The 15,482-nt window shown below is 35.0% G+C and overlaps 1 protein-coding gene across 1 annotated transcript in view; it reads left to right on the plus strand.

Annotated features, from left to right (window-relative positions):
* The window catches only part of Exoc5 (exocyst complex component 5), a 47,753-nt gene that overhangs the window by 25,555 nt on the left and 6,716 nt on the right, over positions 1-15,482 (plus strand). Inside the window, exons 11-13 of the mRNA XM_085698498.2 lie at positions 506-715; positions 2,280-2,427; positions 12,698-12,806. Of these exons, the coding sequence (XP_085554624.1) occupies positions 506-715; positions 2,280-2,427; positions 12,698-12,806 (467 nt within the window). The remainder of the gene's footprint in view (positions 1-505; positions 716-2,279; positions 2,428-12,697; positions 12,807-15,482) is intronic.

The following is a 15,482-nucleotide window of genomic DNA, read 5'->3' on the forward strand; positions in this document are numbered from 1 at the left end:
CCAGTCTTGAAAAACAAAAACAAACAAACAAAAGAATTAGTATAGTTACATTTATCACCAGTCCCTTTGTTTTGGGAAAAGGTTCATCCTAATAAGAGTAGCAACAAAACTTAGAGGTCAGTCCACATGGACAAAGACAGAAATGATGACCAGACAGTAAATTCTTCGAATCTTGTGAGTACTTGTGGTGGAAGGCTCTAGAACATAGCTTAGCTGCTCTCCATTTTTGCCATTTCTATGCTAGTCATTGCTTCACAGCCTTTTTCCCTGGGTCATCTCCAGCATTTTATGTCGGTTTTCAAAACTATATTGTTATTTGTAGTATTCTATTCTGTTTCATATATGGCTTTATTAGCTGCTTTCTATATCTTAAGTAGTCTGTCAACATTTCAGAAATGATGGTTTGATATAAACCATTAAAGTTCCATTATGATATATAGGCTCTATAATGTTGTTGTTGTATATAAGATATATTAACTTTTTTCTTTCTCTTTTCCATGAAAAGAACCACCAGTCTCTCCAGCAAATTGATGGAGTTTAACTTAGGTACTGATAAACAGACTTTCTTGTCTAAGCTTATCAAATCCATTTTCATTTCCTATTTGGAGAACTATATTGAAGTGGAGATTGGATATTTGAAAAGCAGAAGTGCTATGATCCTACAGCGCTATTATGATTCAAAAAACCACCAAAAGAGATCCATTGGCACAGGAGGGTAGGTTTCTAAAAATTAAATATAGTTAAAGTTGAAATTGTTAAGAACATTAAGTTTGGGTAAAGTTAGTAACTATTAGCTTCAATTAAGATTTTCTGTGTACAGCTCTTCATACTGTATGTACTATTGATCAAATCCTATCTCGACTGACACACTGAAATGATCTAAATAGCATGATTTAAATGTAAAACAAGCCAGGTGGTAGCAGCGCACACCTTTAATCCCAGCACTCATGCCTTTAATTCTCTAGCAGAGACAGGAGAATTTCTGTGAGTTCAAGGCCAGTCTGATCTACAAGAGCTAGTTCCCTAGTTCCCGGATAGCCAGGGCTACACAGAGAAACCCTGTCTTGAGAAACAAAAAACAAAACAAACACTTCTCAATCAAAATAATAGAAAATAATATTAGTAATGTAAAGAATTCTGTAGTTTAAGTTCCTTTCCAGAGTTAATTGTTCTGGGTTATTAACCATGAATCACATCATTCAATATTGAAGCTGTGAATGAAAGAACAAATACTTTATTTACATTTTAGGCAGCCCTGAATTGATGATCTTTTTTGGTCGTTTGTACATAAAACTATTAGATTTATACTGTAAAGTCTGAGAATTTGCATATGAGAAGAGAATTTGCTGTAAAGTTGGTGACAGTCATTCCCAGATGGGACCTAGCAGATCCAACAAGGAGGACTAGCCTCTGTGCTGCCTTCCATAGGGTCCATACCTCTACACCAGGCTGCTCTTGTTATGGTTAGAGGTTGTAAAGATAAGGCCTGAGAGGTGTTAGTAAAGGAGTGAAGATCTTGGGCTGGACTTGGCTCAGCTGGTAAAAGAGCTTCTGGTGCGAACCTTAATAACCGAAGTTTCATCCCCAGAATCCAAATTGACTCCCGAAAACTGCCTTCTGAGCTGTATGAGCCTGCACACACGCATACACACATATCTAATACATTTTTAAAAGAAACTCTCGAGTAGTTTTCATGCTAAATTCAAATCTTTTTATTTCAAACAGTAAAAACCTAAAGAATAAGCATAAGACTTCAAAAAGTGAGTTCACAGTAGCCTGCGCTATATGTTCTAGTAGCAAAAGTAATTTAACCTAGAGATATGTACATAATAACAGGTGACCCTTAATCACTAAGGGAAGCTGATGTACTTAATAAGTCTAATTTAATATAGTGAAGATATGAGCAATATATTTAAATGGTTGTGTTTTTAAAAGAAGTACTAAAATTTTAAAACTTTCTTTTTATACAAGACTACTTCTAGTTATTTGTTATTTAGAATAGCTTCTTGAGGGTGAAGAATGATCAAGGTCTGACTTTTTTGTGAGTAAACAGGAGCATGCACCCAGACATACTTGTGCACATGCACACCAAAGTTCAGAACCTCAAATTTATCGTCTTGATGAAAGTCATTAAAAACTAACTTTTATAATTGAAATGTCAGTCTCTTGGTTATTGACTCATTTTGGGTTTTGCCGATATGCATTAAGGTTGATCATATTTGCAGTTAAAATCTAAATGTAGTAAACTTCTCTTTTTGTTTGTCTTTATGATGTACTAGTATTCAAGATTTGAAAGAAAGGATTAGACAACGTACCAACTTACCACTGGGGCCAAGTATTGATACACATGGGGAAACTTTCCTATCTCAAGAAGTGGTAGTTAATCTTTTACAAGAAACGAAACAAGCCTTTGAGAGATGTCATAGGGTAAGAATAATAAATTAATTTTTTAAACTATAGTTGTATATTTCAAGTTTTGTCTCATTTATAGAAATATAAAAATGTACTTCTTGATTAGGACCAATATTAATTTCTTAATATTAATTTTTAATTGACACAGTTTATACAAATTGCATGTACCATATAGATACCATATGAAATTTTGATAAAAGTGTACATTGAGTAATACTCAAATCAGGATGAAAAAATATATATATATATATCCTCATATTCATCATTTCTTTGTGGTGAAAACATTTAAAATTTATTCTAACATTTAAAAATGTAGAGTATATTGTTAATGTGTTGTCATCCTGCTGGTGCAGTAGAATGTTGACCGCCTTTTTTATCACTCTCTACTTCTTTCCACGCTTTCCTCGGCCATATTCTATTCAACGTTTGTGAAATTCCCTTTAGTTTTGGCCTGTGGATGAAGTCGTACAGTATTTGTTATTCTGTACTTGACTTACATCACTTAACAGAATGTCTTCCAATTTCTTCTCCATTGTGCAAACAACAGGATTTCATGGCTTTGATGGCTGAAAAGTATCCCCTTGTGTGTATATATACCAAATTTTCTTTGTTTATTGGCTGTCGCAAATATTGTAGTAAATGTTAACGAAGAGACCTGTTCAGTTGTCCTCATCAATTTAGACCATGAAACTCTATATGGACAAGTTCAACAGAACTGCCATATACGGGCTGCCCATGCATGCTTCAAAAAATTACTGCCAGGGCATAAATTTCAATTCAAAAACATTGGAATGCAGATCCCTCTTCAACAAGCACATTTCCTTTCCTTTGTTTGTGTACCCAAACAAACCCTTCCCCTTTGTTTGGGATTAGAGGTGTATGCCTCCACTGCCTGGTGTGTGTGGCTGACTAGTTTTGTGTTCTGATCTTTAGGCAAGCTTTATTAAAGTACAAATGAAATATCACTACATCCACTATGTTTTCCTGTAGTTTCATAATTTGAGGGGTTCCACTCAGGCTTTAATCTATTTTGAGTGAACTTGTGTGTGTTATTAGAGACAGACAGTTGTACGTATCCACACATTGTCCCATATCAGCTGAACAGATTGTTTTCTCTAATTTGTGTTAAGATTTTTGTCAGATCAAAAAGAAACTTCTGTGTCCATGCTGAGGCAACACTAGCCTGTTCATATGAAGGTAACTGTTTAGGAAGTAGTTTGATAGTATGTCCATTTAGCCAGACAGAAGCCGTAGGTTCGTTCACCACTAAGGTCCATGGTTTTCTAGGCCATGGGTCTTTGGCCCACTTCACAGAACCAGGCATGAACTTACTCATGTGGAACAAGCATCAAATTCTGTAGTTGGGTTTTTTTGAGTTTTTTAATTAATTAATTTATGTATTTATTTGCTCTTTTTGTGTTTGCTCTTTGGCTTTTTTGGGTGTCCATCCAGCTCTCAAATAAATACACACATGGAAGCATATTCTTACTTATGCCTGACCTCAACGTGGCTTATTTCTAGCCAACTTTTCTTCTTAACTTTAATTATCCCATCCATCTTTTGCTTCTGGGCTTTTATCTCCTCTATTTCTGTATGCCTTTCTTTACTTCTTATTCCATGTCTTGCTGTGTATCTGAATGGCCGGCCCCTGATGTCCTCCTCTCTTTCTTTTTCATGCTCCTCAATCTTTCTTTCCAGATTTCTCCTCATACTTATTCTGTCTGCCAGCTTTACCTAGCCTTTCTTTTGCCTTGCTATTGGTCATTCAGCTTTTTATCAGACCAATCAGGTGTTTTAGACAGGCAGAGTTAAACAAATGCAACATAAAAGAGCACAACACATCTTTGCATCAGTAAGCAAGTTTTCCACAGCGTAACCAAATGTAGCACATCCTTACTGATAGTCTGCAGCAGAGTTCCAGTGGAGCCCAATCAGTCATGTCCATGATGGTCCTAACACTGCTGTGCCATCTCATTACTCATTCTTGGTCTGTTGGGGTTTCTCTTTCTTCATGATAAGGAATATGTTAAGGAATTTATCCATTTCTTCTAGATTATCAAATTTGTTGGAATATCTTTATTCATAATAATCTTTAATCCTTTGTATTTTATGGCATCTATTATAATGTATACTTTTCCACCTCTGATTTACTTACGTAGAATTTTCCTTTTTCCTTTTTGAGATCGTCTCACTCGGTAACCTGGTTGGTCTGGAATTCATAGAGCCCCTCTGCCTCCTGAGTGCTGGAATCAGCACTATGCATGGCCACACCTGGCTCTTAGCCTGTTTGTTTTGTTTCTTTTATTTTTTTAAGATTATAATATATTATTATTATTCCCCCTTCCCTTTTCTCACCCTTCTTTGCTCTTTTAAATTCATGGCTTTTCCATAATTGTTGTCATTTATCTTTATGTAAATGTATAAATATACCTAAATGTATGAATACAGCCTCAGTTGTATAATGTTACTTGTATGTATGTTTTCAGGGCTGACCATTTTTATTGGTAATAACCAAATTGGTTTGCACTTCCTTGGGGAAGACTGTTTTCCCCACCCTCATCATTTCTTAGTTGCCAGTACTTGTTTATGTAGGACTGAAGCCTTTGGGTCCCCCACCCCACCCCTACCCCATGTTAGCATCTCTGTTGTCCTTGTTCAGCTCATAGGTAGGCTTTCTTATTGATGAGATTTCAGGAGTGTAGCTTCTGACATTTCTAGGAGACATAATCTCATAGCAAACTTGAAATCTAAAAATCAGAAGTAGTAATAGCTACATTAGATAAGAAATGGTACATTTTTTAAAAGTCTATGTTCCTCTGGCTCTTACAATCTTTTTGTTTCCTCTTTCATAACCATACCTGAGTCTAAGCAAGGTAGAGGAATTGTCTTGTAGATGTATCCACTGAGACTTAAGTATGTTTTTAAAAACATTTGTTGCTGTAAACTTTTTGCTAGTACTGTTTCATCCATAAGGTATTGGTTTGTTTTATTTCCTTTATCACATATAGCAAGACATTTTTTAATTTCCTTCTTTATTGCTCCATTGATGATTTATGTATTTAATTTCCATGTATTTGTATAATTTCCAAAGATTTTTTTGTTACTAATTTTTTTGTTTTATTTAGAAAGATATTCAATTTTTAAGAAACAAATATTCAAACAAAAACAAACCCCAGAACAAAGCTTAAAGGGAGTTCTTCAAACTGAAATGAAGAGATGTTAACAAGATGAAAACACCTGCATTTGATCTGGGGTTTGTTTTTGTTTATTCTTTTGTTTTGTTTGTAGGAGAAATATGGTTGTGATAAATATTCTCAGTGTTTGTTTGGAAATGTCTCTTCTCTTTGTGTCTAGAGGCTAGCTTTGCTGGGTATAGTATTTTTATTGTCTAGCTTTGCTGGGTATAGTATTTCTATTGACAGGCTTTAGTTGTTAGGATTTTTGTTGTTGTTTGTTTTGCTTTGTTTTTCTTCTCTCTTACTTCTTCAACATGTGAATATCTCGTCTCAGTCTCTTTTGACCATTAAAGTTCTGCAATTCTCCAGTTGAGTGACTGAGTAGAATTAAAAAATAAGCAAATGATTCAGATACATACTACGGAAAGGTAACAAAAGAAGTCACATTTCACCTCTAAGGACAGATTTGCACTATTGATCCCTTTACATGCTATTTGCTCCCTTTTTTCTGTTGCTTTAAGAATCTTCTTGTCTTAAACCTTTGAAACTTGTTTATCACCTTTGAATCTTGAAGTATAAACTCTCTATTCTTGCTTTCCCATCCTTGAATCCTATTAGCCTGAATATTTGCTCTATTAGTGCTTTTCTGTAGTTCCTATAATCTTTATATTCCTACTGTTTTTTTTCTTTTCCATATATATACTATATATATTCCATATATATACTTTTCCATATATATATATATATATATATATATAGTAGTCTGGTTTGGGAGGTAACTGACTCTTCATTGTTTCTGCTAATGGTGCTTTTATTACATTTTTCATTTACCATGTTTTTAGCTCCAGGATGTTTTGGTTTTATAAATTATTTCATTTTCTTTGGCAAATTGCAGAATTATTTGCATATATCTTCTTGAGGTTCCTAGAATTTCTTTCAAACATCTACTTTGTGTTTTCTGTCTTGAGAGATCACACACTTTGGTTGGCTCTGTTTTGCCTTGTTTTGTTCATGATTGGGTCCCTGAAAACTCTGGATGCTTGTTGGCCTACAGTAGTTTCTGCATATTGGAAATTTAGATGTTTATTACTGTCATAGTAATCTGCCCTTGTATTTTTATACTCATTCTTCCACAATAATCTGTTTATTATTATCACCAAGACCTTGGTCACTGTCCTTGTTTTAGCACTAGATGGCACCCTACGTCTAGATTTTTGCCAGCTCTAGTTCTGTTAACTGTCATTATTTCAACACTGGAGCGGACTTCAAGCTTGAATCTGTCACAAGTCCACAGTCATACTATAAAGCTGACATTAACTTGTTAGCAAGAAAGACCTAGACATTAGGCGTTCTGTAGAAAGGTAATGCATCTTTCTCCCACGAGCCAGGGTAGACCCAAAACCTGTTTCTACAGTTATTGTCCTGTGTTCAGCACTGCAGGGTTCTTGCCCATCACTCCACAGCTTTACTCTCGGATGTCTGGTCTATACCTCCGAAGTGATCATTTACAGCTGGCTCTGTCTTCTATTTCTAAATGAAGTTACTCTGTCATTGCTGTCACAGATTCAGTAATACTTGGTCTTACTCAGAGCTTACAGTCCATTGAAATGAATGTAGCACAGAGATAGGACAAAGGCCCACACTGTTGTGATCTTCCCAGTCCTGTCTCTGTTTGTGGCCTGGAACCTCTGCAGGTCTGGAGGTGTATACGGCTGACTCACCCGATGCTAGGACAGGCTTAAAGGTTCCATCTGTGGGCACTAGGCTTAAGTGAGGGTCTGTTTTGTCCCATCTTGTGTTAACTTTTACCATGGTGGGCCTGGCATTCAGTTCTGAGGAAAATTTGTGTGCCTAGTTTCCTGTCTTTCCTTTAGCAGATGAAGTATTTGTATACATTGTGTTGCTCAGGTCTGTAGTAGCATGGTAAAAACAGTCCCTTGGTTGCCGTGACTGATCTTAAGCTGACCTGTGTCTGAGACTTATGACTGAAGGAAGGACCTGGTTTATTCAAGGCCCAAGCTATAGCCGGACACAAGTGGCCTGAGCACAAGTCTGTCTTGTTGCCAGTTCCTGCTTAGCCCTGAGGTCAGTCCAGAGGCCTCATCCATAGCCACCGGCTTGGGGCAATAGTGCTGAGGCTTCGCCTGGTACTATATTAAGAACATGTTCTGGTAACTAATCTACATACTTCAGGTGTTATATAATAACTCATTTAGTCGTCATAAAGACCCAGTGAGATAATTCTTACACTTTTATGGTGAAGAATCGTAGCTCCTAAATACTGGAATTAAGAACTAAGGAAATCTTAGAATTTTATTTATATACATATATATTATTTATTCATTTTGAATATCAGTAAATTGATATACAAATTAGTAGAAATATTCAAAGAATATACATGTCACTTAAATTATAAATTACTTATTAATAGGGAAGTAAAATAGGAATAATACCATTTTATTTTTATTAAGGTAGCATGAATTAAGAACTATTATATTATCGTGTTAGTAACAAAGTGAGGTAAAAGACACTTTCATATACTACCAATGACTTTGAAAATTATTACGGTGAGGACTGAGACTGAAGTTCGTTCTTAAAGTGTTTGTCTAGCATGTGAGTCTCTAGGTTCAATGCCCAGATTTGTGGGGTGGGGGGTGTCACAAATTTGCTATAGTTACTTTGAAGATTAATTTGTCACTTTTTAAAGAATTATCAGTGAAAAAGAGAAATAAAAAATAATGGTGTTGTTCATATACTAGAAAACTATACCAGTTTAAATGAACCAGCTAGAATTACATGAATCAACATGAATTAATCTCAGAAATACTTGGCAGTGATGTGAGTCATAAGGATATTTCAGCTTAAGAAACAACTAATCTAGTAGAGTGTGTAGGAGCGGAAAGAGTTCCCGCAGCAGTTCTGCACCATTTATCTTTTTTGCCAATATCATGCTGTGTTAGCTGTAGTAACAGTACGCTTTGAGTCAGATAGTATGTCCTCTGACATTTCCATATGGACCATTTTGTATTTCATCTATGTCTAATAGCTTACCAGTTTCTATCAGAGGAAAGTCTTGTTTTGTTTGAAATGACAGTGAGTCTATGATTTTATTTGGGAAGAATTGGTATTTTTATTATTACTATTATATAAAAGTATTTTCAGTTTGACATGCCTATAATCCCAGCACAAGGGAGACTGAGGCAGAAGCATTCTATGGACTCAAGACCAATCGGACTACATTGTGAGTTCTAGGCTAGCTTGGCCTACAAAGTGAGACCCTGTCTCAAAAAAAAAAACAAACAAAAAAGTAATTTTTAAAGTTATATTTAATGTCAAGTTTAACTTGGTATGTAGGAGTGTGTAGTTGGATCTTTACATGTTAAGTTTACTATCCTAACAGTCTTTTGTTTTTATAGAATTTGTTAGAGCTTCTACATAGAATATCATGTTATTTTATCATAAAGTCACCCATACTGACTCCTTTGTATATAGGTGTCTTTTATTTTGTTCTTGAGCCTTGTTGCTCTGGCTAGACTTCCAGTATGGAATTGAAGGACAAGCAGGGAACAAATACTGGCTATCACACTTGACCATTGGAGTACAGCATTTAGTCTTTGATCACTAAATGTGATGTTGACTATAGATTTGGTTTTTGTTTTTGTTTTTTATAAATACTGGAAAGTCTTTTTTTTTTATGAGCATCGATTGGTGTTTACGTTCATGTATATATGTGTGAGGATGTCAGATCCTCTGGAACTAGAGTTAGAGACAGTTCTAAGTTGCCATCTGGGAGCTGGGAATTAAACCCTAGTCCTCTGGAAAAGTAGCCAGTGCTCTTAACCTCTAAGCCATCTCTCCAGTGAGGAATGTATGCTAGTTTATTAAAGTGTCGTATGAAGCTTAGGTATTATTAGACCCTTGGGAAGTGGAGGTGGGAGATCTTGAGTTCTGGGTCAGCCTGGGCCACATGATGTGTTTGATTGAAGCCAGTCTTGACCACAGGAGACTGTATGACACAGATAAACAAACAAAATAAAAGATTTGGTGTTAGATTTTCTTACATGTTTTCTTTTTATTCTTTAGGAAAATCATGCTAACTGATATTTCAGATCCTTGCATCTCTTTAGTAACCCTCAGCTTGCCATCACCTGTGTTGGCTAGGGTTGCTAAATTTAAAAAAAAAAAAAAAACAACAAAACGTCTTTTAAAAAGCTGCCTTTATTTATTGTGTCAGGCACACATTTTGGAGTTAGAGGGAAACTTAAGGACGTCAGTTCTCTCTGTCTACAAAGTAGGTCCCAGTAATTGAATTCACATTTTCAGACTTGGCAGCAAACTACTCTCTGAGCCACCTTGCTCACCCATGTGCATTAAATTTTGTTAAGAATTTTTGCATCAGTGTTTATGAAGGATGTTGGCCTTTGATGTCTTTGTCTTGTTTTAATAATTTAATAATAATGTGTCCATAGAATGATATGCAAATTACTTCTGCCTTCTCTTTCAATTGTTTATGAGTGTAGATGATGGTCTTTCTGTCTTAAAAGTTTGTCATAACTCACAAGGGAAGTTACTTGGGGCTATGGTTTTCTTTGTAAGGATTTTTAACTAATAATTCAGCCACGTAATGCATACAGAAATTTCAGGTAATCTAATTTTAAGTGAGCTTGGCAGTTTTGTTTGTTTGTTTTAGAGATGGTCTTTCTATGCATACCAGGCTAACCTCAGTTTGCAGAGATTCATCCACTTGCTTCTCCCTCCATTGCTGAGATTAAAGGTGTGCTACACCAATACATAGGCTTAATTTGTATCTTTTAAAGACTTTCATAGTTCACCAAAATTGTATTTATTGAAATAAAGTTATTCATGACATTTTTCTTACTGTCATCACTGTTTGTAGAAACTATTGTAATGATTACCATTTTATTACCAACTTCAGTAATTTGTTTACCAAACTTTTTTTTTACAAACAAATCTTAATAAAGGTCTAATTTTCCCCAAGAACCACTTCTTGGTTTCATTAATATTTTTCTTTTCTTTTTCCTTAGATTTCTCTGATTCTGTTCTTTTTTGTTTTATTTTATTTATCTTTTTCAAGATAGGCTTTCTCTATGCAGTCCTGGCTGTCTTAGAATTCTTTCTGTAGACCAGGCGAGCCTCAAACTGAAGAGATCTGCTGAACTCTGCCTCCCAAGTGCTGGAATTAAAGGTGCTCCACCACCACCCTCATTTCTATTTTTTATTGTTTCTTTACTTCAACTTACTTAGGTATTATTTGCCCCTTTCCTAGGTTTTTTATTTGTTTTTGTTTGTTTGTTTGTTTTATTTTTGCCTTGGCTTTGTTTTTTAAGTAAAAGCTGAGTTTGTTGACCTTTTCTAATATATGTGTTTAGTCACATACTCTCAAGTTCTGAGTTAGCTGAAACTAGGTTTTTTACTATGTTTTAATACATTTTGAAATTCTCTTTAATTTCTCTTTGATTTTTTTTTTCTGGCCCTAGATAACTGAGAAGTTGTATTGTTTGGTTGCTAAACATTTGGAGATAAACAGGCTGCCTTTTTGTCAATGATGGCAAACTTTGCATCATGATGTCAGTTCTTTTTAAATTTATTGAGTAAATTAAAAATTTACTCAGCCCATATTGCTGGTTTTCTGTATGCGTGAGATAATGCATATCTTCACATTGTTGACTGAGTATTCTATAAATGTCAGGTCTTATTCGTTGATGTCCTCTATATTTTCTATCAGCTTTCTGTTTACCTCTTATACACTGATTTGAGGATATAAACAGGAGAAAGGTGGGAACTTAGGCTTGGTTTTTATGATTTGTGATGAAGGTAAGGGCACCTGTTGAGCATCAGAAACAAGAAAAGCAGTAGAGAGACTGGTAAGAGTTAAAGGTTAAAAGTTAAAGAAATCTAGTACCAAATAGGGATGTATAATCACTGGGGTTTTAAAGTAGTGTATGGAAATTTTCATAAACTCAGTTATACATCAGGATTACATTATTACAGTAGGGTTGAGTGTACTTGATTTAAAAATACAGATCAAGAATTAAAAAATTCTTGATCACTAATATGGTGGCACATTGGAAAGTTCTACTTGTGGCATTAAGGTAAGGTTTTAATAAAAAATATTGTATTAAGTTGTCCTTAGGCTGTTTGTATAAGGTATTTATATAACATAAATGAATTATATGATTAGACTTGAGTCTTCCAAGATATATCATTATATATTTGCAAATATTCCAAAAATCCCTAACAGTTATAGTCTAATTCTTTTGATAAGGAATTCTCACTTGTAGTATTACCCTGAGAGCCATAGGAATGGATACTATCAGTAGCTTTGACGGAGGCAGAAGGGGATTTATAATTAATACAGAAACAGTTAAAAGAAATTGAGAATAATTTCCTTTTAAGAAGAATTCATTTTTCTCAACTACTCGTAAATAATCCAGCAGCAGCAACATCAAAGTGAGAATTGTGAGCTTTCTTTAAATCAAGTTCTGTGTCGTAACCACTTCGCAGTTCCCTAGTTTATTCCAGTTTAACGCTAAAACAAAATACTATCAGTGTTACTTCATCTTATAAATGAAAAAAAATGAGACTTAGTGAAGCTCAGTAACATTCTAAAGACTTACTCTACCAGGACACGATGAGTTAAAATTTGATCTTGTTATATTTTACTATGTATATTAATTGATTTCATATCTTGATTCCATAAGAATCTTTTTGTTTGTCTTGTTTTGTTTTGAGTTTTACCAGAACAGCTCTGTTTGTTAGTGGCTCTGAAACTTCTTTGACTATGATCACCATAGTTAAAAATGTATCTCACATGGAAGCAGAGTATACGTGTGTGTGTGCGTGTGTGTGTTTCTTGAAAGTGTAATGGATTTCACTCATGGATTACAATCTAGATTGTAAAAAGCACTGCTCTAGGTCAGGAGAGTTACAGACTGATCTCAAGCATTATAATTGTTGTGTGGGCAGTGGGAAGAGAACACTGACATTCGTTACCTGAAATAGTGTTCTATACAAAAAAGATTGCTTTAAGAGGTGGCTTTTTAAAATGTAGTCCAGAAGAGTAATACTGTTTTTGCTTGTTTTTAAAGCTTTCTGATCCTTCTGATTTACCAAGGAATGCCTTTAGAATTTTTACCATTCTTGTGGAATTTTTATGTATTGAGCATATTGATTATGCTTTAGAAACGGGGCTTGCTGGTAAGTATACTTATATTACACTTTCTGTAAACTCCTTTGGTCTTGTTTGGTTGACCAATACTCATAAGTTCTCTTATGTATAGCTTGTGTGTGATAGACTCAGTTCAGTACAATGTATTTGAGCTTGTGTAATACTAGGATGTAATACTAGGATGAGCTTGTGTAAAAGCTAAACATAGGCAATTCTCTCATATTGTTTACATCCACTACAAAATTTAGCACAATATATTGGCAGGATGTATAACAGTGCTCTATACTATAAATTGTCAAGGAGCATAAATAGAAATAAGAATAATTCTGCTTAGGAAGTAAGTAATGAAATTTAGAGAGAAAAATGTTCAAAAATAAATCTGGAAAGGAGTAAATTTATATTAAATATTTTGGCCTCATTCTTTCAGTTGTATCTCAAGGATCCTTATAACCTGACCCCATGACCTGTGAAGTGGGTGTCTCAGATGTAACATTTCAAAAATGAAACTCTTCAGCCAGGCATGGTGGTTCACGCCTGCAATCCCAGCATGCAGGATGCCAAGGCAGAGGTCACTATGAGTTGGAGGCCAGCCTAGACTATATGATGTTTTTTGAATAACCTAAAATAGCAAAACAAACAAAGAAGCTGTCTTCCTCCAACGCTATTCTCCCAGGATTTTAAGGAAATCATTATTTACCAAACTTAGAAACTGCCTTAACCTTCCTGTTTTCATTGCTGATAGCCAGTTCATCAGAAAACCCTGTCAGTATACATCCAAATATAACTGGTTTATCTACTTTGCTTCATCTACTGATGCAACCCACCTCAAACACTGTCATTCCTAACTGATTCCTGTGTCCAGAAGAATACAAGCCGTGGTGTGCCTCCACGTGTTTCTCTCTGTGCTGCATTTCCCTTGGCTCTTGGTGTCTTTAAAACCTGACCTCACCTACTCTCACCTTTCCAGACACCTGTGCTGATCCCCTTAGATGAAGTAGTGCCCCTGCTGCAGCATAGTACCCATAATCATTGTTGATTTCACTATTTATAATAGCATCTGTTAGTATCTGTCTTCTGTCAGTATTCTTTAAGTTAGCACATACTTTTTACATGCCTAATCATTTGAATTATAGTCCAGTAAAAGTGATAGACAAAAGTTTAGGAAGTTCAGTAAAGAAAATCAAAAGTGGGTAAGGGGTAGAGAACACTAGTGGGGCAGTAGAGTGAAGGATTTACAGGCAGAAATTATTTTTCTTTTACATTATTTATTTTTTATTTTGTGTATGTTCACACACATAGAAGTCAGAGGACAACTTGCAGGAGTTGGCTCTCTCCACCATATTTGTCCCAGGGATTGAACTCATGTGGTGGGCTTGGCAGCAAGTACCTTCACCCACTGAGCCATCTTACCAGCCCCCCAAAAGCATTTTATGAAAGGGTAGTCAGAAAAGGCCTCTGAGAAGACACGCGAGTCAGAGAGCTCAGTGAAGTGGTGAGTAAACTGTTCCAATGGAGACCCCGCTTGTAAGCTCTTAGGGTTAGAATCCCACTCTGTTTCATACCCCTGCCCCCATCATTGTGCTCAGGAGGTCTCTGGCTGTGTAAAACACCATCCTAGGAACCTTTAATGATTAACCAAATTTAGCTATAAATTAGTCATAGCTAATTCCAGTTTATTTCCTTCACAAGCAAGAATGTCTATGAGTGCATTTTAACTTAATTGTATCAGACTATTGACATCAAGTATTTAACCCATGCCAGCAGTAAATGACTTAGTGTGGTCATTTGTATTGGAATAATTTAAATCTTCAAAGATGTGATTATTGCAGAAGATATTGAATATGAATAAAGGCCAGCAAAATGGCTCAGCAGTAAAATTGCTTGCTGCCAAGGCTGACAACCTGAGTTCAGTACCTGGATCCCATGGTGGAAGGAGATAACGGACTCCTGAATGTTGTTCTCTGACTAATATACACATCACACACACACACACACACACACACACACACACACACACAAACAAACAAAATTAAATTGTTCATTAAAAAGATAAAGTAATGTGAATTTAAATCTGGTGTCAAGGATTGATTGTTTATCTAGAATAGAAGAAGCCTTATTTTAATAGCAGTGTTCTGAATTTGGAAATGTTGAGGAAAATTTAATTTGGACTGGGATTATTCTTCATGTAGTTAGTATTCACGGTCATTGTTCTTACTGATCACACACAGTTCTGCCAAGTGATAAGAAATAACGCTGGAGTAGCATTGTAGAATTTACTCTTTACTTGAATTGTTTTCATTAGGTAAAATTCCAAGTCAGAGTATATTATGTGTACATATTTTAAAATAATTTTCATTACTCAAATCTTTAATTTAAAGTTTATTTTAAATTCAAATTTATTTATTATTTTAAATTAATTTACTTTTTTTTTCTAAGAGGCTTGTTCCATACAATTTATGCTGGTTCTAGCTTATGTGTATATACCAGTTTTTATGTGTTTTAAATATTCTTCAAAAATGTTTATATTTTATAGGTTAAATACATTCACTATTACTGTCTTAATTTCCATGTTTTGTTGTGGATTAGTATTTTCTACACATGCTTCAGGTTTTTTTTTTATTATGTTTGTGATGGCACGTGTAATTTTCCTACCAACTGATTATTTCTTTTCTACAAAACATCTTTGTTTTCTAATTGTATAATTG

Source organism: Myodes glareolus, chromosome 12 (genome assembly GCF_982192425.1).
Source record: "Myodes glareolus chromosome 12, mMyoGla1.1, whole genome shotgun sequence".
Classification (NCBI taxonomy): Eukaryota; Metazoa; Chordata; class Mammalia; order Rodentia; family Cricetidae; genus Myodes; species Myodes glareolus.